The sequence below is a fragment of the Scophthalmus maximus genome, chromosome 11, assembly GCF_022379125.1.
Source record: "Scophthalmus maximus strain ysfricsl-2021 chromosome 11, ASM2237912v1, whole genome shotgun sequence".
In the NCBI taxonomy this organism is placed as follows: domain Eukaryota; kingdom Metazoa; phylum Chordata; class Actinopteri; order Pleuronectiformes; family Scophthalmidae; genus Scophthalmus; species Scophthalmus maximus.
The window spans coordinates 5398974-5419860 of NC_061525.1; the positions used below are offsets into that span (position 1 = coordinate 5398974).

Below are 20887 nucleotides of genomic sequence, written 5' to 3' on the forward strand. Positions count from 1 at the left end.
GGAATTAAAATCTGGTCAGTAACACATCTAGTTAATGATCAGGGAAACTGTCTCTGACATAGTTGACATAGTTTGCACAGGTGCTCAATTTGATAAGTGATCAAAGCGATCCCTGCCTCAGTTAGAATATTAGTTCAAAAACATAGATTAACAATTGTATGTGATGGATTTACCCAGAATTCAAGCTAATGACAATGAGGGAATTTCTAACCAACTCTTATGTTGTCACTTGATAATAAACTGTACCCAATACGAATGAATAGAAATGCCATAATTTAACTGTTTTCTGACTTAGAAGTTAAGAAAATTTAGAACTACCAACATTACTTATCCTGTAAGCCCCAAGACAAAAGAAGTGCATTTTAAAACCCAAAACAATATCTACCCATCCAATTAACTGCTTAGACGGGGATTTAATGTTGATCACAATAACTGCGATATGGAAATTAAAACTACTGATCACTTGTTTTGCCACTGTTTGTACATTTTGGGAGGATTTGCAGGACTGGCTGTCAACCAACATCCTATACTGTCTACTCTTCTCGTAAGAGAAAACATTATTTTGGGTATTAATATAACGGACATTGAGAGTGACTGTATATTAAACAACCTGATCTCCCGGCAAAATTCTTCATCCACACATCCTATCGGAGGAAAATGAAACCCCTTTTCTCGGTTTTGAAAAGGAACCTTGTGGACAATCATCTCATGCAGTTCCATAAAACTCAAGATAGGGAAACATACAAGTCGCTCCTCAGAGCTTATGATGTTCTGAAAATATTTGATGACTGACCTCTATGACCTATAATGCATTTAGGGATACTTAGGTCATTATTATTTCATATATGTTAGTATTTATTTATTTTTATTACATATTTGTATCCCTTTTTTAGTATAAGTTGGTTTTTTCCCTGTATTATTTTTTATTATTTTTTAACGCATCCTTATTACAAATGTGCCTTGAATTTTATGTGGATGGTTAATGCAAAATATTTAGTTTTTGTTTGTTTAAAAATAAAACCTATTTTCCCAGTCAGGATCCTGTAGAATCATTACTTTGGTACTTTGATTACATGATTACAGTGATCTGATTGGTCAGTAATACGGCAGGTGCATGACTTTGATCTCTTAACCTGACCCAGAGCAGGTTTGCCTTGAATATAAGTCACCATCCTGATTTTCCCTGGTCAGAAAAGAACCAGCATCGTAGGACGGATACCCCAGAGTTAGACCTGATGTTACCTCGATAACTGCAAATCCTGCTTTGTAGTACAGGCCAGGTATCCAAACTTTTGTATCGACCCCCTCTACCCGCGTATTTTAAGCCAGCTAAGCTATTTATTTAGGTCTCAAAAGCAAAGTCCATTTAATAATTGGTATTATATGTCGGTAAACTATTTTGTTTAAGTGCTTGTGCCCAAGGAAACAGTCAGATGTGATCTGTGGTTGTAAACATTTTAACATAGGGAACATAATAGGGATGTGGTAAAATTGCCCAATTTCGAAAAATGTGTGTTGAATGGAGCATGTGTAAAAATGTATATTTTTTCGTATATGGTTCAAAGGTAATTGTGTGTTTATTCGACTTTAAATAATTATACACACAGAAAACCTGTGCATAATGTATATCAGCATATGAAATCAGAATGTCTTGCATGAAAAGAAATTGAATTTGCTCAGTCTACCGTCTCAAAAAAATGGCTTACACTCTAATCTGAGTCCCTGATAGGCGCGTGTATCTAACATTGAATTATTATTATTCAAACCGTGTATCTAACATTGAATTATTATTATTTAAACCCTATAAAATAACGTCGTTCCGCAAAGGCACCTGCGAGTCAAACTCGGGGGCTGATTTAACCCCCGGAATTTCACGTTCGGTAATTTCCGTGAGACGCTTTCGCACTGATGTCATTCTCGGATAGCCCCGCCCCCTTTCTCCTTGCAGAAGGCAGCCGGCCATTTTAGCTTCACCAGTCGTCATTTCACACCGCTACAGTAGGACGGAGAACGTCTGGACTCAATTTCATCATATTTCTATTACAACTGTTGTGGAGAATTGCCTACTATGAACTGAAACTCTTCCTAAAATCAAAAACAAGTAGATCCTAGTGAAGTGACGCATAAGCCAGTAGATTCCAGTGTCGAGTTGTAATTCTTCGCACCTCAATGTAGCTAGAGGAAATGGCTGTGGAAAGCATGACTGTCCATCCAAACTCCCCAACTACCAACCACGAACACAACAGTCTCCCGACTGACGAAAGGTCGAGTAATTCTACAATCATATTTAAATGAAATTATTTATTTGTCCTGTGCTTTTACACAAAAAGCCCGGGGTTTCTTTTTCCTATTTTTTTTTTTTTTTTTTTTCTGTCTGAGGGATTAAATTCGCCTTCTCTGGAAAACGAGTACAGAGGTAAAGAACGCCATGTTGACACGACAACGCCACCTGGGAGGCCACATAGCACCTGGAATAACGTTACTCCCTACATTTTTTTTTATAACGTTCTCACAATCAACGGCGAATCGACTCGAGCCAACTTGTCTGAAGGGGGGAAAAAAGACGAGACTTGAAACAGCAGATCAATTCTACCATCACCGCCACTCTCGCCAATTCAACGGTTACCAAGCATGGGTGTACTACTTGCCCATTTTTTTTAAGAGCCGTCGACCCAATCGACGTTATTATACGCGTTTCGTGTGGTCAAAACTAGTGTAGCGCCGCAAGGTGCCATGAAAGCGCGGCGCTGTCCTTTTGCTAACGGCGGGCCTGCTATCAGGCTAAGCTGGCAACGCTAGCTTGTTAGCTGGCGAGCGGAGACGGAGGCTGAGCTAATGTTTTTTTTTTTTATTGTTCGTGCTAATGTGCTATTCGTCGACACTTCTGCCCGCTCGAACACGCGTGGCGCCAGGTGTGCGCAGGTAAACCTCCTCGCGAGTGTGTTCACATCTCTGTTTGCTTGGGCCCAAGCGGTAAACGCCATTTACGAAGCAGCTGGCAGCGCGGTGAGGACTACGCACTTCAAAATTGTACGACTCGAGTCCGTCGTCTTCCTCGTAGCTGAGGGGGGGGGGGGGGAACTCGTACGAGCCTTTCGAGGAGACCCTCACATGGACGGGGTCTGCTCCCAACGCTCAAACGTCCCCCCCCCCCCCAACTTCAAAACGCTTAGTTTTAGTCAATCTGTTAAAATGTCCCACGCTCGCTTTTTAAACGAGATTTCGCGCCGCTTGCTCGTGTGCATTTGTCCTAATGTGTCCCTTTTCTTAATTTCCAATCAAGCCCACAGACTCGTCCCAAACACCCACAAGTCCCCAAAATGTGGTACACGTCTGCAAAGCATCCCAGAAGTGTTTCAAGTCCCACAAAGTTCCATTTTCCACCTGCCGTCCCAGCTGGCAGGTTTGCTGCATGCTGTCTAGTTGGCCACGGGTTGACCCCACTAGTCCCCCAAAGACCCCCAAAGCCCACTAGCGTCCCTTGAAGGCTAGGGTCAGACAGGTTCAATGGTTTTGAGCGATGGTTATGGAGAAAACCCACCCCAGTAAGTATCTCGCCATTCTTAACCACGGGCCATTGTGTCAATTAACCTGTGTCTGCATCCACCCAGGTAACAATGTACCACTAGCATCCTTTGATGCCATCATCTTCAGCAGATGAGAGTCATCGTGTGCTCCGCGGAACTGGTCTCGTCTGCCAGTCGTCTGCCGGTGTGGTGTTAGTGGACGGAAACTTGTTGAGCACATTTAACACGGATGGCGCTGCATTTGGTCGTCGTCTGTACTTTGAAGTCTTGGGTGTGATCACTGACTAATATACGCAATGACAGTTCTTCCTCTCCGCAGGTCCGCTCAGACAAAGTTTGTGTTGGTGGACTTGCAATCATAATAATCTAGATTAACACTGACCTGACCTGTTGATTTCTTAGAGAAGTCTGGATAGAGTTAGTTTGCATTTTTCAGTTTTTTCTCTAACCTGGCATACTTGTTGGCAGCAGCTGATGTATGTACAGTACCTTTCCAGGCCAGAGGCCACTGGCACTGCACAGTGAATCCTAGCCACTCCCCACTCACAACCACCAGCTGCCATAATGTAGCCAAATCCACGTGCAGCGAGAGACAGTGTCAGGAGTGTTTCTTGTGTTTTTATTAGCCGGCCGGCGTGACAAGGGTGGATAGTGACGTAGAGGAGTGGTTTGGCTGTTGAGATGATTTTGTGGGAAACCACCCTGGGGTTGTTGGTTTTAATATTATCAGGTCCATGATAGATTCGTTTGGTTTCAAATGAAGATAAATATATTTTTACATCAACAACCTCTGATAGGACAAAAAGAAAATGCTGATTTGACCCACATTTGTATTTTCTGTCAACAGTTAAGTTGTGTACTTTTCATTTATGTTCCAGTGATAAAATAAGACACGGTAGATTCACTAATAGCCTTTTTTCCTCAAATTTGTCTCAGCAATGATCATTTTGTTTGTGACACACAGATGGACCATAGATTATTGAGGCCGTTTATTGTGCTCGGCCCTGAGAAAGCCGGCATGCCGAGGATGTGGTGCACTGCAGCGTACACATACAAGTGCAGCTGACATTAAGCGTTATCGCAGGTCAATTGTACCAACCATCTGTGTTGTCTCAGTCCACCGTGTGCTCTGTGGAGCTCAGAACATTCCTTTGAGTGATCTAATGTCAGTGAATCATGTTCACATCATGCAGGCCTCACTCTCGGGCTGAGGCAGGTTCTTCAGAGGCTGCTTTGGGTGTGGGACTTTGTGGGAGAGCCAGGAGCCAGTTACTCATATAGGGGGTGATTAATACAGTTCTAGGTGATTCCTTGGTTCACTGTTGGTTTTCTTTATGCTCTTTTTTTTGTTGAGGTGATGCCTGTCTGAAGTTGTGGCATCTGTGAGAGATACAGGCACTATGTAAATACACCTTACAGATCAAAGGCTTGGACAAAAGTACAATCTGTCATTTTATGCCCACTTGGCATGAGTTGCCATTCCAAGACAAATGTTGAACATCTTAAAAGGGGTGAAAGGATCAAATTCTAAGAATTCCAAGTGGTGTAACGTCACATATTGTTTTGTTTTTTTACTATTTATGTTATCAGACATTATTTCACGTTATTTTTCTCACTGTATTGCCAACCTGTATTATGTGCTGGACCTTGAATTGTACGTCAGTGACCCAGTCAGCTGTTGAATGTTGGCATGTTTCTTAATTCATCTTCACAAAACATATGCATACATTTATAAAAACTTTTGTTTGACTTGCATAAATGCAAAACTGTGATCATAATTATGAGTAAATTATTCTCAAACGATACTAAATAACTTTTTGTAATTTTTACCAACCCTCTGTACTGGTTTTCCAACTGGTTATCTACCACCACTGAAAAAAAGCCACTTGTTGATTTTAGTTTCTTCAGTGTTTTATAATTTTATTGGAACACTTTAAATTTTGTGGACAAATAAATTCCGAGTTGGCTCGTAGAATCAGCCAGCGCCCAGATATTTAACATCCCCTCCTTTTTTCATTCTCTGAATATACAGGCCTGAGGATGGAGAGCTGGAAGAAGGCGAGTTGGAAGATGATGCGGGAGAAATTGAGGTGGAGGACATCGGTGGAGTTGCGTCTGCAGCGGGAGGAGGTGGTGATGGGGGTGATGAAGCGTGCGGAGGAGGTGAGGTTGTGGCGGAAGGTGCTGGGGAGAGGCCTCAGCAAAGCAAGGAACGCCACGCCAACACCGAATCTGAAGACGAGAGATCCCACCGTCGTAAGAGGAAGAGGAAGAAAGAGAGGGAGCGAGAACGGGAGAAGAGGAGGTCTAAGAAGAAACGCAAATCCAAACACAAAGTGAGAACCCAAACTACAGAACTGAGAAAGACCTATCCAGTTCTCTGCCCACTCCTGTATTTATCTTACATCTTCCTCTGTCTATCTCTGCCTTTCAGCGCCATCCGTCCTCTGATGACGAACACTCGGACTTCAGTGATGACTCTGACTACAGTCCCAGTGAGAAGAGGAAATATCGAGAGTACAGTCCCCAGTACCCTCCTGCTGTGAGTTGCATCAGCAAGTGTTGCCCATATTTGAAATTTTATCTAGATCAGATGATATTGAAGAATAGTCAAAAGTCAATGCTCTTTATTTGTCAATATTCAATCATTCTTTTTGTGGAAAGTAAAAAAAACACCTAACGTTTAACCATCTCCAGTCTCATGGAGGCTACAGTGGCTCAAAGAAGGGTGGCTACATGAAGATGGACAAGCCAGGCTATGGAGGGTATGATGACTATGAAGAAGACAACTACGAGGGAGAGGAAGAGGAGGACATAGGGGAGGAAGACTACGACGACTTCACCAAGGAGCTCAACCAGTACCGCAAGGCTAAGGAGGGAGGAGGCGGCGGCCGCGGACGAGGTGGGTCCATGACAATCTGGTTTTGATCTGTTGAAATTTAAAATTAGACTTGTTGTGCCACATATGCTGAATGATGAATATGCTGAGATTTGAAAACTAGGAATGACATGTAAAGTCAGATATTGTGGAACGGTCCTTTGGTCTCTTTGTAGGCTAAATATATAAACAAATGTGAATGTTTTTATTTAGGGGTAATATTCTTTGAAAGTGTATTAAAAGGAGAGGTTTTCATTGACCTTCAGGAAATTAAACTGATATTTAAAATAATGTGCCACTATGTAAGCATGGTAGTATAGTCATCACATCGTTTGCTCTTTTGTGGTCAGACGATTGAGTTGATTTGCCAAAACGTTCTTATTGATCCAAATTCCAATGATAAATTATTGATGGTCTTTGTCGCTTGCTCTCGCTTCATTAATCCCTTTGTCTCTGCAGGGGGCAAAGGTCGTATGAAAATGCTTAGAGGCCGTGGAGGAATGCGGGGAGGTAGGAGGGGTAGAGGAGGAGGCAGGGGAAGAGGAGGACGAGGTGGAGGCGGAGGAGGTGGAGGACCAAAGATGGGAGGAGACAATGACGATGGAGATGGCTTTGGCGAGGACATGGAGGTGAGGTTCATAACTGAGAATGAGTTTCATTGTTCCAACTCTGTTGTTTGTGCATTTACATAGTTGTTTAAATATATTTCACATGAAAGCAAAGGTTAACAAATACCAATTAGTCTTGCTTAAATGATACCTGGAATTCAGGAGGCTGAGCTGCTTTCCATCTTTTCCCAAGCTAAAGTTATATGTTGAGTCAAGTCAAGTGAAACTCGGTCACTGACATGATCAATCTGTCCTAACAGTATGGAGAAGATGACTATGACAACATGGGGGATGATGACTACGACGACTACTCGAATCAGTACAAGAAGAAAGACAGAGGCAGAGGTGAGTTCAGACCTCAAGTGGTTGTCCAGGTGTGTCTGACATTTCTGTTTTACTCAAAGATTAATTAACCCTCACTATGTCCTTTATTTCTGCTCTAGGAGGTAGAGGAGGCCGTGGGCGAGGCAGAGGTAAAGGAGGGCGGGGTATGATGAGAGGAGGAAGAGGTCGAAACAGAGGGAGAGGAAGAGGTGATATGGGGAATGATGACGACCACGACATGGACAACGGGGTAAGGCTTTTGTAGTTGTTTTTTTCACCCAAAGTTTCCTGATATTGAATCTGAAACAAATTAGATAAGGTAGGTTAATATTAATGTGTGTGTTTTGGTTTGTGTTTGTGTATTTTAGGACGGAGGTGGAGGTGATGGTCCAGGAATGGGAAGAAGGAATCAGAATGAAAAACACCAGGATAAGAAAGGAAAGGCCATTTGCAAATACTACATTGAGGGGAGATGCACCTGGGTAAGATCACATAAATGTTTGCTATTTTGTCTCACAATGTGAAAGTCGATGGAATCACAATTTGGAGTGAATATGTATCCTAATGATATTTTAAGTTTTTTCATATTTTTCAATGTCATTTGTGCCAAATAAAAATTCACTGCAACATTTTCATAGTTTTATAAAAGATAATTTTTTTTCAGTGCCTGCTTCAATGTAAATGTATTATTCACTGAAACACAAAATATTTGAAATTAAAAATGTTCATTGTGCCTGTTTGTTCGGGCAGATACAGTGTGGCAGTGGTTACTGTTTAATTCTTAAAAAAAGGAATGGACAAAATGTAACTCTATTGAAAAGGCAGGCAAAGGAAGACTGATAGTTACCGAAATGTACATTTAGTAAAGGGCAACAAAACTCAGAGGAAAATATGTGGCATATTGTTGTTTATTTTACCCTTCGTGGTCTGAAAGTTATCTCAAGGCTGGTCTCTCACTATGGCCTTTTCTAACCACCAGGGGGACCACTGTAACTTCAGCCACGACATAGAGCTGCCTAAGAAAAAGGAACTGTGCAAGTTCTACATCACTGGATTCTGTGCCCGAGCCGACCACTGTCCGTACATGCATGATATCCTTTACTCTATACCACGCCGAGAGACTCTTATTAGTATAAGGGAGTCTGGTGTGCATTGAGAAGGGCAAATTCAAATTTCTCTTCATTTAAATGATAGGTTTGCATGAATATGTCTGCGTGTGTTTCTCCTTGACTCCCGTGCTTTACGTGAATTCCCCTGTAAGCTCTTCCACACCACAGGCAACTGTGTCAATGGCGACGAGTGCATGTTTTCACATGAACCCCTCATTGACGACACCCAGGAGCTGCTTAACAAGGTAAGATACTGGGACGTCTGTTGGCCCAATGGCCAAGGCATACCGAATAACATGTTATACATCTCTCTCTCTGTCCTTGTTTCTGGTCTTTCTCTAGACTAAAAAGATAGAATCATTTAACTCTGTAGTTCTGTGAACTCAGTAGACATTTAAAAGTTCTGAAAATACATCATATACAGGTTATGCAATTTGAAAACTGAAGTTGTCGTGTTTTACAAAGAGAAATCTGTGTGTGTGTACTAACGTGCGTCATTAGTACCTTTCAGATACAGATACACTTATCAGTGGATTTTTTTTGCCACCTTGTTTCCTAGATGCTGGCAGAGGATGCAGAGGCTGGAGCTGAGGATGAGAAGGAGGTGGAGGAACTCAAGAAGCAGGGAATCAATCCGCTCCCAAAACCTCCTCCTGGAGTCGGCCTCCTCCCCACCCCTCCTCGGCCTGTTCCCATAGACACCAACGCAGGGCCTGGGGATTTTGGCGGGCCTTCAGCGGGTGACTTTGGGGGTCCTCCTGGACCCAACCAAGGGCCCATTGCTTGCAAAGGACCCCCAGGTCAAGGGCCTGTTCCTGTCCCCAATCCCTGTGCCGGCCCCCCTGTCTTTTGCCCAGATGAAATCACCTTCCAAGGCATGCCCCTAAATCCAAATGGCCCTCCTCCCCACATGGGCCCCCCACCTCCTTGTCCTGGAGGGGGAGGTGGTGCGGGGAGGAAAATTCCCTCATTGTTCGAGATTAAAGTTCAACCGACAGGACAACTCGCTCATAAACTGGCTGTCAGGTAAGAGATCAGCAAATGAATATAATGAATTTACTAAAATTATTTTTTTATTCACATTTGTAGAACGTGTAGCTGGTTATCTTATCCAGAGTGAGTTTAGTTGAGATCTAAATTACTAAAGGAATTCTCCACAGACACTTTGACCTGTAGCTCTGCATTTCTTCAAGTTGCTCTTAATGTTAATTGTGATAAAGATTATCATTATTATAGCTTTTATTATTATTATTATGGACTTCAATTGGACTGATATGGTTAGGGACTCAGACCACTTCTTCTACAGACATTAGACGTGTTAGGAAATCCAGTAACAGCAGGGAGATTAAACTCTGTCAGACCCAGTAGTTGTTTATTGTAACTGTGGATAATAAATAATTGTAAAAATTCCTGATTCCCTGCACTTGCTTTAATATCAGGAGCCAGACTCCCAGTGGCACCCAAACTCAGACCGCAGCACCTGGCCCCCAAGCGGCCCCTGGCGCCCCCCCAACCCGCTTCCCTGCCCCTCCAGGGATGATTTCCCCTGACATGCAGAACATTGGCCCGAACCTTGGGATGAACCAGGGGCCCCCCAACATGGGCCCCGGTGGACCGCCCATGATGGGAGGATTTGCACCCGGAGACGGTCCTCCGCATGGTAGTCCTATGCACCCGGGTTCTTCTCAGGGTGGAGGAAACTTCTACAATAACTTCTTCAATCACCAGGAGGGTATGCCAATGGAGGGAGTGGTTCAAGAAGGTGAGTCACTCAGAGTTAATAATCACTTTGGCATGATTATTTAGAATGGTATATGAAGTATTTTTCAGGTGATGCCAGCAAAGTGACTTCTACTAATAAGTAAACCCCTCTGTTCCATCTCAGGTGACAACTATCAGAGTTTTGGCGGCATGGATGAGAGAGGAGGAGCTGGGAAATTTGGAAATCAGTCAAGTGGTCAAGAAAGCTCTTCTAATGGAGCGTCATCCAACCAGGGAGGGATTTCTGTCCCTGACTTCCTGCCTCCAGCGCAACGTGTCTTGTTCATGAGGATCCAACATAAGCAGCAAGAAGAAGAGGAGCGAGCTCGCCGGATGGCCGAAGGAGGAGCAGAGAAGATCAGAGATGCTGAAGGTAAAGCACCTGCACCCCTTTGTGCATAAAGTATTTATTATTCCTTTGTAATAGTGAGTTGTAGCCCTCCTTTTCAATGAGTCTTCTCCTTCATGGCTAAATCCTTTTATTTATTCTTCAGGAAATTTGTACAAAACTATGATGCCTTTTAAAGGTTCCTTTAAAAGGTCAATCATTTGTATCTGCTTTAAAGTTTAGTTTTTTTATTTCAATGAGCTCCACAGTTAACACCCAAATATGTCTGTCGTCCTGTTGTAGGTGATTCAGGGAACTGGTACTCCAGTGAGGACGAGGATGGCGGTGGTAGTGTGACCTCCATCTTGAAGACACTCCGTCAGCAGACCCAGGCTCCACAAAAACCTGATGGCCCCCCGAGTGACCCTCGTCTGCAGAAGGCCCCCCCTGCCAACCCTCCGGCTCGCCCAGCAGACCCCCGCTTGGCCCGGGACCCACGCCTGGCTCGCGCTGCAGAGTCGGCCCAGATCTCTGATTCCGCCCACTCAATGGCAACTCAATCTTCCGCTGGACCACCGGCAGACCCCAGGTTGGCCCGACTAGCTGCTGCTGCCTCAGCTGGATCCACCTCCCATTCACCTCCTGCCACTAAACCAGAACCCCCTCTGGTCTACAAGCCCCCGCCACTTACAACCCCAGCAGTGGAAGAGGAGGAGACGGAGCGGGTTCTACGAGACAAGCCAGTACCCATTCCTCTGGACCCACTCATGGGCATGGCTCTGAGGGACCCACGCTCTCAACTGCAGCAGTTCAGCCACATCAAGAAAGATATTGTTCTCCAAATGCCGGGTTTTGCTAAAACTATCACCTGGTCACCTGAAGATCTCCTTCCACTCCCTATCCCCAAGCAGGACCTCCTTCCGCTCCCACCAGGCATCCCTCCTGTGTCCTCTCTAGACTCCCGCCTGTCCCGTGCTCAGCAGCAGCTCCACACATCGCATCCTCACTCGCAGTCTCCGCCCGTTCAGTCTCCTCCCTCTGTGGACCCACCTGCTCCCTCCTCCTCCACCTCCTCCATCCCAGACTTTGAGCTGCTGTCTCGCATCTTGAAAACTGTCAACTCCAGCCCGTCCCAGACGCCCTCCCCTCCTCACTTACCCACCCCTGCTGCCCCTTCGTCACTGCTGGGTTCATCTCCCGCCATGCCTCCTGTGCCTGCAGAAAAGCCTGCTGACCCCCGTGTGGCTCGCAAAGGCCCAACAGACCCCCGTCTCCAGCCACAGAAGTCAGCACTGAAGCAGCCGTCAGATACCGCACCACCTCCTGTCTCCTCTACATCTCCAGCAACAACATCTAGCTCACCTCCCTCTACCATTGCTCCCTACGACCCTAGGCTGCTTTCCTCAGGTGGGGCAGGGCGCGGTGTCGGTGCTGGGCCACCAGGCGGAGCCAATGTGCTGAGCAACATCAGTCTGTATGACCCAAGGACTAACAAACCAGGCAGCCCAGGTAACAGTGGGGGCTCTAACAACTCCCCCAACTCAGCCAGCACAGAGTCGAAACTCAGTGACCCCACAACGGTTAAACCCAAGTCCAAGGAGCCCCTGTTTGTTCGGAAGTCTGCGTTGGACCAACCAGAGCCAGAGAAAAGTGGAGAGCAAGGGACAGATCGATACAACAGCTATAATAGGCCCCGGCCCAAGCCTGCACCCTCGCCTAACTCCACCGCCCAGGGAGGGTCCACTGCCGGCGCTTCCGCTGCAGCTGGAGGTCAGAGTGTCCCTGGAGCGGCTGCCGACCAGGGACCTGCAGGTGTCCACAACCTACCAGTGTCCTCACCTTTTGGTGTGGTGAAACCGCCAGCCAAGCCAGGTGGGACCAGTAGCCCCTTTGGAGGAAACAGCCCAGCGCAGCCTGAGCAGGTGGCCACAGAGCAGGACAAAGCCTCACTGAAGGATGTTTTCAAAGGCTTTGACCCCACGGCCTCACCCTTCTGCCAGTGACCCCCCTAAACCTGCAACCCCACAAGCCCATCACATCGTTGGCCACTGGCTTGTTTTAACGTTTTTGGACACTGAGCGGATAAGTGAGAGAGAGAAAAGCGCACTGAGGCAACTGTCAGTTAGACTGGTTAAGAGAAACTTTGTGAACAAACTGATGTCATGCAACATGTTTCATGCAAAAAACAGACATCAGTGTTGCAGATACAGATTCTACTAAAGACTCGGGTTCGGGGGAAGGGTTTAAAATTGAATATCTAAATCTCTATTTTAAACAAAGTTATCGATGTATAAATAAATGTATTCTCGTCATCTCAAAGTTAAATGAAAATAGTTATTCAAAGGGCAGCAAAAACACATTTATACTCACATCTCGTTTTGTTATTCCTTTTCCATTTCAGTTCTTCACCTTCATATTTTTTTTTAGAAATTCGTCTAATCTATAATCTGTTTGATGTGCTTGTCTTTGTTTTTTGGCAGTTAAGTTGACAGTGTTCTTGGCTACAGAAAAAGTGAAAGGTTACCGTTTTCTTCTCAGATTATCAAAATATTACTCATTTGTGTTTTTTTGTTATTAAAAAAAGCACTGAGGCAAATCTAGTCTTGTTGCTCACTGCCTGTGTTCACTGTCCTCTTTATTCTTTTTAGACACTGCTGACATTTGTCAAACAACAGCATATATTTTGTCATCATTAATTCATCATGCAGAAAAATCCCTGAACTTAAATCTACAGTATATTGTGCTTGATTTGTTTTTTTAGTATTTATTTTTCTACTGCTTTGCACTCTGTTTCTGTCCTCCGAGGGTTCTATTAATATTTTTAACGTCTGTCTCCTCCAGCCGTGTCATTTCAGCCGCCCAAAATGGGCAACGTTGTTGTTATAGGAAGAGACATGTAACCTTTCAGTACTGGCTTCTCTTCACCACTACACCACTGTCCCCGCCCTAACCACCCACCCACCCATCATTTATTGTTGTTACCTTTTCTTTAAAGGTTTATCTGTCTGAAATTGGAGATGGTCTACTTCTTAAAGGCTTCTGTTGCTTTAAGTGAGCTGACATGGAAAATTGATTTCGCTGATCAGACTACAGATACACACATGTCCTTCTCCAGTAGCTCATTGTAGCTGGCTGATGGTTAGCAATAGCTTTAGTGGTGTTACGGGCATATTTTACAAGTTTTGGGGTGGGTTTTTTTTTGGGCTCTGCTGAAAAGGTGATGTTGCCCAAATGACTCAAACTAATTAGAGAGCTCTGCTCAGTCAACATTTTTATTTTCCACCTTTTTCAGAATAGGACACTTATTCACTGTTTAAAAGAACAAAAACATTTATTTTTTAGTTATTACGATGGGTAAGGAAACCTACAGGACATGGCTGTGGATTTCTGAGACTGGAACACAAATGCATCATTACAGCAACATGCTACAAACTTTTGGTTCTGTGACAATCATAAACTAGACTTGGATCTGAAATCCAATGAATTCATAAATCTTGCAGCGATCTGTGCAGGTGCTCCCTCTGCTGTCAGTCTGAACATTTCTCAGGCTCATAGTAGAAGAAGTGCACACTTCATGGTAATGAAGTGTTTCAAACATCTCTCCAGAGCTTTCCCGACTAGTTTATCAGTTATTTGTTCCCGTTTAGCCTGATGAGCCAGATATGTCACTGCTAGGCTTGTTTGGAAATGTCTCAATGTGGGGTCAGTGTAGTGGAGCTTTAAGAAGATTTTCACCTCCAGAAGGCAAAAGTTGTACAACAGCTCTCCGGATCATCTTCAACTGTCTTCTGTATAAATGTTGATCATTTTTTATTTATTTTTTTATACACTTGGTAAATATACTTCCTCAATTGTTGTTTTTGGAACTGAATCATTTTTTATGTCAGGATAAAGAAAGTTCCACTCACCTTAGTGGGATGCAGGCAGCCTTTAACAGTGTAAGACAGGAGGATTAGTTTTTTTTTTTTTGTTTTTTTTTGGGGGGGGCTTTTTTGTATAAAAACTCAAATTAAAAGATTCACTATTTCTCTCTACTGCCAGGCAATCAGAAAAGCCTGTTAGGTGCCCTGAGTGTCGGCTATAGCAAGTGTGAAAGTTAATATTGATTTGTTCCTTTATGACTTGGTTTTGTAAATTTCATGTTCTTATTTTCTTGCTATGTAAATTTGACCAGTACCCTGCCTGGAGGAGTGGGGTTTTCTAACTGTACACTGTAGGTGAGGTTGTCAAAGTATTTAAATAAAAGTTGATACCTGATCAACCAGTAACAATTCTGTTTTGTCATATATATATTTTTGCCTCTGTTTCATTTGGCCGTTTTATAGCTGTCTTGATTGAGAAGATTAATACACTTTGCCTTATCCTCTGGTGTCTTAAGAGCTGCCACTATCTGTAATCGTGGAAGGCTAAAATAAAATCCCTTTTGTTTGATACTGTCATGTGAAATATGTCGTTTGAATGAGATTGTGTAGGATTTATTTTCCGTTTGTTTTCTGACGATACATCTTGTCAAGAAACCTCAAATACTTATTCTAAGCTACTTAGACAACCAGGACGGGTGGGGTTTAGTAAATCAGGGCTAGTCTGGCAGGTTCAGGCTGTGCTCACTGAAAGGACCTTTGTTGTCTGTCACTATTTTTTGGTCTTTGTTCCTTTGCCCGTCTGTCTAATTCTTCACTTAAATCATAAATTATTAAAGAATATGCCCTTTGACCCATAATCCTAAATCCTTTCATTTTTCCACATACAGGCGTGTTGCTGTCAGTTTTTTGGGTACAGTCCCTTTCTATCTTTAGGACTCGAGGGATTGGAGCTCCGCAGCTCTGGGCTCGGCCTCTGTGGATTTGGCTCAGCACCCCAGCAGCACGCAGCCCGTTTCCTTGTCAGCTACGATCCTGCAGTGAGTCACTTCCTGCTCCCCTCCCATCCTGCAACACTGGCTCCAGGAAGACAAAACTATTCATCCAGTACCTCAAAGGCTTCCTATCTCTCTCACACACACACACACACACACACACACACACACACACACACACACACACACACAGAGCTGCCAGTTTATTAGGTAGACCTGTCTTGCTGCATGTTGCCCCTCCTGACCCTTAGAGCAGCTGTTGTATTTGTCTAATGTTGGTTGCTTGGTGCATGACTACGGCACAAGGCGAAGATTGGTAATGCTCTCTCCAAGCCAAAGATCCAAAGATTCTCAGTGGCGTTAAAATGTTGGGACTGACTTGAGTTCATTGGTGGTGCATTGTTTGATGCATTATAATCCATCCAAGTGTAGATGAGCAGAAGTCACAAGGAGATTAAGGTAATCAGCCCAACAGCTAGCCAGAGACAGAGACAGCAGTCATATCAGAGATGCTCAAACCAGCCCAACAAGCCACTCCAGCCATTATACCTTGTTACAACCGTCGCTCATATTTGCCTGTTCCAAAACCTCAACTGAACACTACCTGATGTCGGAAAGGCTGCTTTTAACATCTGCCACAGTAGTGTGATACAAATCAAAACTTGCGAATGCAGAATTAGTTCGAAGGTCAATGACCGTGGCAACTACTAATTTGTTATCTGCAAGTCAGATGATCTGAAGAGTGATACAAGATGAGGTCAGCAGAGCAGCAGGCTGTTCTGTTGCATGAATCATTTTCTCTGTCACAGTCGTTGTCTAAGACGCACAGACAAAAACAAATGGTGGAGGCGCCTGTAATTGAGCCAGGTGGAGTCCCGTACTGCGCAACATTGTCATTTGAGCAATAGTTTCACTTTGGAGAGCCAAATGTTTGGGATTCTGTACCTAAGCAAATCTAACAATTGTTATGCATGTTTTACTTCATATTCGAAGCCTCAGAGTCCTTGAGTGAAAGTCCATGTTCAGGTCATACTACAAAGCACATGTGTATAGACACACATAACATGTACATGATCTCATATACCTACACATATCCACAAGTAATAAATTTTAGCAATAAAAAATGCCCTATAAATAAAATGTATTATTATTATACTATCATTATTATTACATATCTATACTATGGCATATTAACAGTGCAGCCATGATAAAAATCTTTGTTATCAAGTATCATGCTATGTTTTTTACATGTATTATTTTTCCTTATGGTCCATAGGCATTGTGTTTGTTTCACTTTACAGCATTTCAATACATGAAATCATGATACATTACAAAATTTTGTGCCCAAATGGCCAAAAATGATGTTTGCATCATAATGAATTTGACACTGAATAATTTGTGCTTGCATTGCTAATGTGGAATAATGAATTTTTACTGGACCTGTTCAGTGTTTTCCTAGGAGTTGTGCGTTCACCGTATCTTTTATCAGTAATCTGCTTAGCTCCCTGTTCAGGGAAGCTAACTGTGGTAAATGTATATATAGACGATCTGATCCTCTTAGAGGACGACTTTGAGGATGGGATTTGGAGATTGAAGGCCTGTGAGCTGCAGTACTGTCTCTTCACTTGAGGGGGCGCTGTGTGTGAATGCCAATTTTGACGGTTGGGGCTGAAGCTTCAGTCTCCATTCAAAAGATTTGCTTCGACTGTCTCGGCTTGTTTGTGTCTGTCTGTCTCATTGCCCTGGGAGCCACTGCTTTGTGAGCGTCAATCATTCCCTCAAGCTGCACCAAACAGAGTAGAGAGCTGGCCATTACTATTGGCTAAAAACAAATTAAACTGCATTGAACACCAGTTCAACATATGTCATCGAAAAGAAAAGTACCCTTTTTTTTACTGCGATAGTTTTCGTCCCACACTCTCCACTCAATGAGTCTGTCTGTCTGCTCCACACAACGGTGTCTATTGAATATAATTGTTTTCCTCTGATTCCCTCTGTCTTATCATCATGGGAGATAGTCAAGTGGAAAAGTTGTGAATCCACCTCAACATAAATGCTCGGCCAAACTTTCCAAGTCTCTGGAAACTGCGTAGGTTGGCCAAAAACACATCTGACGTTGCTTCTATTTTGCGCAGCATCTACACAAAATTCTGACTGCCTCAGCTCTGGGACCTGTTTTATCAACCTTTTGGGGGAGAGTTGTCAGGACTCTACGTGCTGGACCTGACATTGCAGCAGATAAAACTCTGTGTCACCGCGTTGTGACTTGATTGTCGTATAGGACGTGTGTCACTGGGGGTGACCTCAGATGTCAGTTGTTGTGCTGCGTCAACTTAGATAATTTGTGTTATAAATGACAATGATTTTCAACACAACTGCCAACTGTCACTACCAAAAAAGGCACATAGTTAACCACATACGACACAGTTCGTCGTAGGAGTTGGAGGACTTGTTGATTGATTGACTGTTCGGTCTATACTTTGGATTATGCGAATCTGTGCATAATCCAGTTGCGCAAAATGCTTCCCTCCATAATGAATTTAAATGACCTCAGATGTGTGTAAGAAAAGCAATGGACGGGGATCAAACAGTGAAGAAAAACAAATCTTCCATTACTTTAAACACCAGTAAAATGAGTGTCAAAGCTACAGGAAATTATATAATGTTAATATTAATGAATATCTAATCATCAATAGACTTCATGAGGTGCTTCTTAACCCTGGCCAGTTGATAAAAAAACAAAAAAACAAAAGCCCCCATGGTGATGGGGGCTGTTTGCAGGTCGTGATGTGACTGGGTGTGGTCATGAAACCTGAAGGGGAGCCAGGATTGTGGTCGTGCAGTTGCGGCCTTTAACAAACTTTCCCAGTGGGATTGTGCAGCAAATAGATTTTACAATGTTCAACTTGTGTTTTCTGCTGTTACACAGTCTAATCTTAATGGTATTGTTTTCACTTATTTTTCTTTTCTGTGGTTACGGTACTAAAGAAACTGCCCTCGTGATAGCGGAACAGTCTGTGTGCCAAGGCCACCTCAGGGTCAGCTGTCACTTTGCTGTCTTCTTGAAGGGAAAGATAAGCTTTTTTAAGTGTGACCATGCAAATGCTTACAGTTATCCCAGTTCAGACGGTGTCCGTGGGAGTGTTGACCTGGTTTACTGCTGTATGTGTTGAAGTTGTAAATATCCATCAAATTTATATCTGATCAGCGCCTTGAAAACAGCTTGCTCAAAGAGTGTAAATCCACAGTAACCACCCAGTCAACCCCTCCTGCAGCTCCATTTCTTGTTTGTCAAAGGATTTTTACCCACAAATCTACAAATCTGGCCTTGTGCTTCCTCTCGTCCTGTCTTCCGCTACTGTACTGACTCCACCCTGCTGATACTTTAAACTGTGTGAAATTAATTCTGTGAGAATATCTGGAATATACAGTTTTACTAAGGCGTGCTTGGTGCATCATCAGAACCTCCCGCGTCGCCGGTACATCCAGAGAACAAATGACTGTTTGCAGTTTGAGACACAGCAGTCTGAGTTTGCTGACCACCAGAGACTCGGACAGAGAAAAGACTGGACAGTGTTCACTGTGGCCTTCAGCTGCAGACTTTGCGATGAATAGATCAGCTGTCTGAGGTTGACATGAACAACCTGATGTCACCGTGTTGGTATTTATCTGCTCCACATGTGACAGGAGCCTTTGTGGCAGCCACATGTTTGTAGTGAATCGGTGTGTGTGTGTGTGTGTGTGTGTGTGTGTTTGTGTGTGTGTGTGTGTGTGTGTGTGTGTGTGTGTGTGTGTGTGTGTGTGTGTGTAGTGTTCGTATGGATCTACTACACACAATTTACTTTTTGTGACTTCTCATGACGTCATGTGTGGTCATGCGTTTGTGTGTGTGAGTCAGTCATCATCTCATTTACAGTCAATATACTTCTCAGATCAGATCTTTTCCTGTCAAACCAGCATTTACGTGTTATTTCACAACAAGGTACACACATTCGAATGATAACCAATAATCACAGAGTTAATTCCATTAAGTAAGTCTGCACAGGCGTGGCTTTATCGACATGTGAATTTGTGCAGCTGGCCGACCAAAGATTGTGTTAACAGTATGTTATCAATATGGGCACTAACAACGTGCCCACAAATGGAAGAAACATACATTTAAGATAATGTTGATTCGTACATTTTATAAATACAAAGGCTAATTCATATTGTAGCTTAATCTTAATTCAACAAAGACTATTTGATTGAGTCATTAGGTTTGACTTTATTTTTTTCTTTTATTTTGAGCGGTTCTTTTCTATTCTAGTTATTTGATCATATTATTTACATTTCCCGTTTAAGGGTTGCTTTAACCGAGTTTACCCGTAGGGCGTCAGCGTTTCTTCTCATATCATATTAAGACCTTTATTCATGGTTCTGATGATGTTGCTTGTAATTAACGACTCACCTCTTCCACATGAACACGTTTGTAGCTGTAAATGTAAACCCAGGGTTAACTGAAAATTGTTGATGACTAGATTCGTAGTACAGGATATCAGAACGACCAGTGTTAGGTTCAGTTAAGCCAGATAAAGAAAAGACATCTTGGGTTTATTGAACTAACTTCGTAAATACAGGCCCCTGATTAGTAGCAAACAGCAAACTGCCGATCACCGTCTGAGACTCGCTGGTGAACACAGTGTCCACCCTGTGCACGAATAACAATGTTTATCCCTCCACTGTGTCATGCGAAGAATCTGGAAATGTCATATCTGCTGTTCTTAAGAGGCCTTGACACACACACACACACACACACATACTGCTTCCTGTTTCTGCCCCCGTCCAGCCATAACTGCTCTCATCACCTTTCCTTTCCTCTCCTTAAATTAACTTTGCTTCTTTGTCCTTTCCTTTTTTCCCCCCTGTGTGCTGAGGTTACTGCAGTTCAGGTCGTTGTGTTTCCCTCGTGGCTTGATGGTCACTGTCCTCGCCTTCATCAAAACAAATTCTTTCCATATCTCCCCCTGCTTTCGTCCGCACATGCTCCATACGGGACAGAGCGGGACAAGCCCATTTCTCCTCCTTGATGGATCACTTTACCAACAAACCAAACAATGCTGTGCTTTCCTGTCAAAGGCAAACGGAACATGACATTCTCAGTCGGGCTGCGGCCAGCCAGCCTGTCTGTCTGTCTGTCTGCTGAAAATCCACGTACCCCGAACAGTTTCCTTTCTACAATGATAATCATCCTTGAATTGAAAGTTAATGCCATTATTCAAGTGTGGTGGGGTTTTTTTAATGGCTGTGAACTGGTGAAACCTCCTTAGAAAATCTGTAAACATCCGCATGACAGTGAACGTTCTCTCTCCGTGTGTGTCCGTTGCTGCTGTTGCACCACTTGGTCTTGATAATGAGAATTAATCCCGTGTAGCTTGTTCATATTCTGATGTTGGTCTTTGGTTATGCAAGCTCAGTTTATTAACCATCTGGTGAGTGCGATGTCAGAGGTTTTATAAGG

At 43.5% G+C, this 20887-nt stretch overlaps 1 protein-coding gene across 3 annotated transcripts; it reads left to right on the forward strand.

The window, feature by feature from the left end:
* Positions 1-1153: 1153 nt before the first annotated feature.
* On the forward strand, positions 1154-14806 carry zc3h4 (zinc finger CCCH-type containing 4). Of its 3 annotated transcripts, XM_035623699.2 has the most exons (15): positions 1154-1280; positions 3284-3545; positions 5560-5863; positions 5962-6069; positions 6225-6429; positions 6865-7034; positions 7274-7358; positions 7457-7587; positions 7706-7819; positions 8317-8428; positions 8582-8691; positions 9006-9472; positions 9886-10208; positions 10332-10580; positions 10839-14806. In XM_035623699.2, the coding sequence occupies exons 2-15, from the start codon at positions 3508-3510 to the stop codon at positions 12536-12538; spliced, it is 4116 nt and encodes a 1371-aa protein (XP_035479592.1). In that variant the 5' UTR covers positions 1154-1280; positions 3284-3507; the 3' UTR covers positions 12539-14806. The 3 variants fall into 3 exon arrangements, with proteins under 3 accessions (XP_035479592.1, XP_035479590.1, XP_035479591.1); XM_035623697.2 differs by lacking the exons at positions 1154-1280; positions 3284-3545 and adding an exon at positions 1959-2264; XM_035623698.2 differs by lacking the exons at positions 1154-1280; positions 3284-3545 and adding an exon at positions 2437-2922.
* Positions 14807-20887: the final 6081 nt, after the last annotated feature.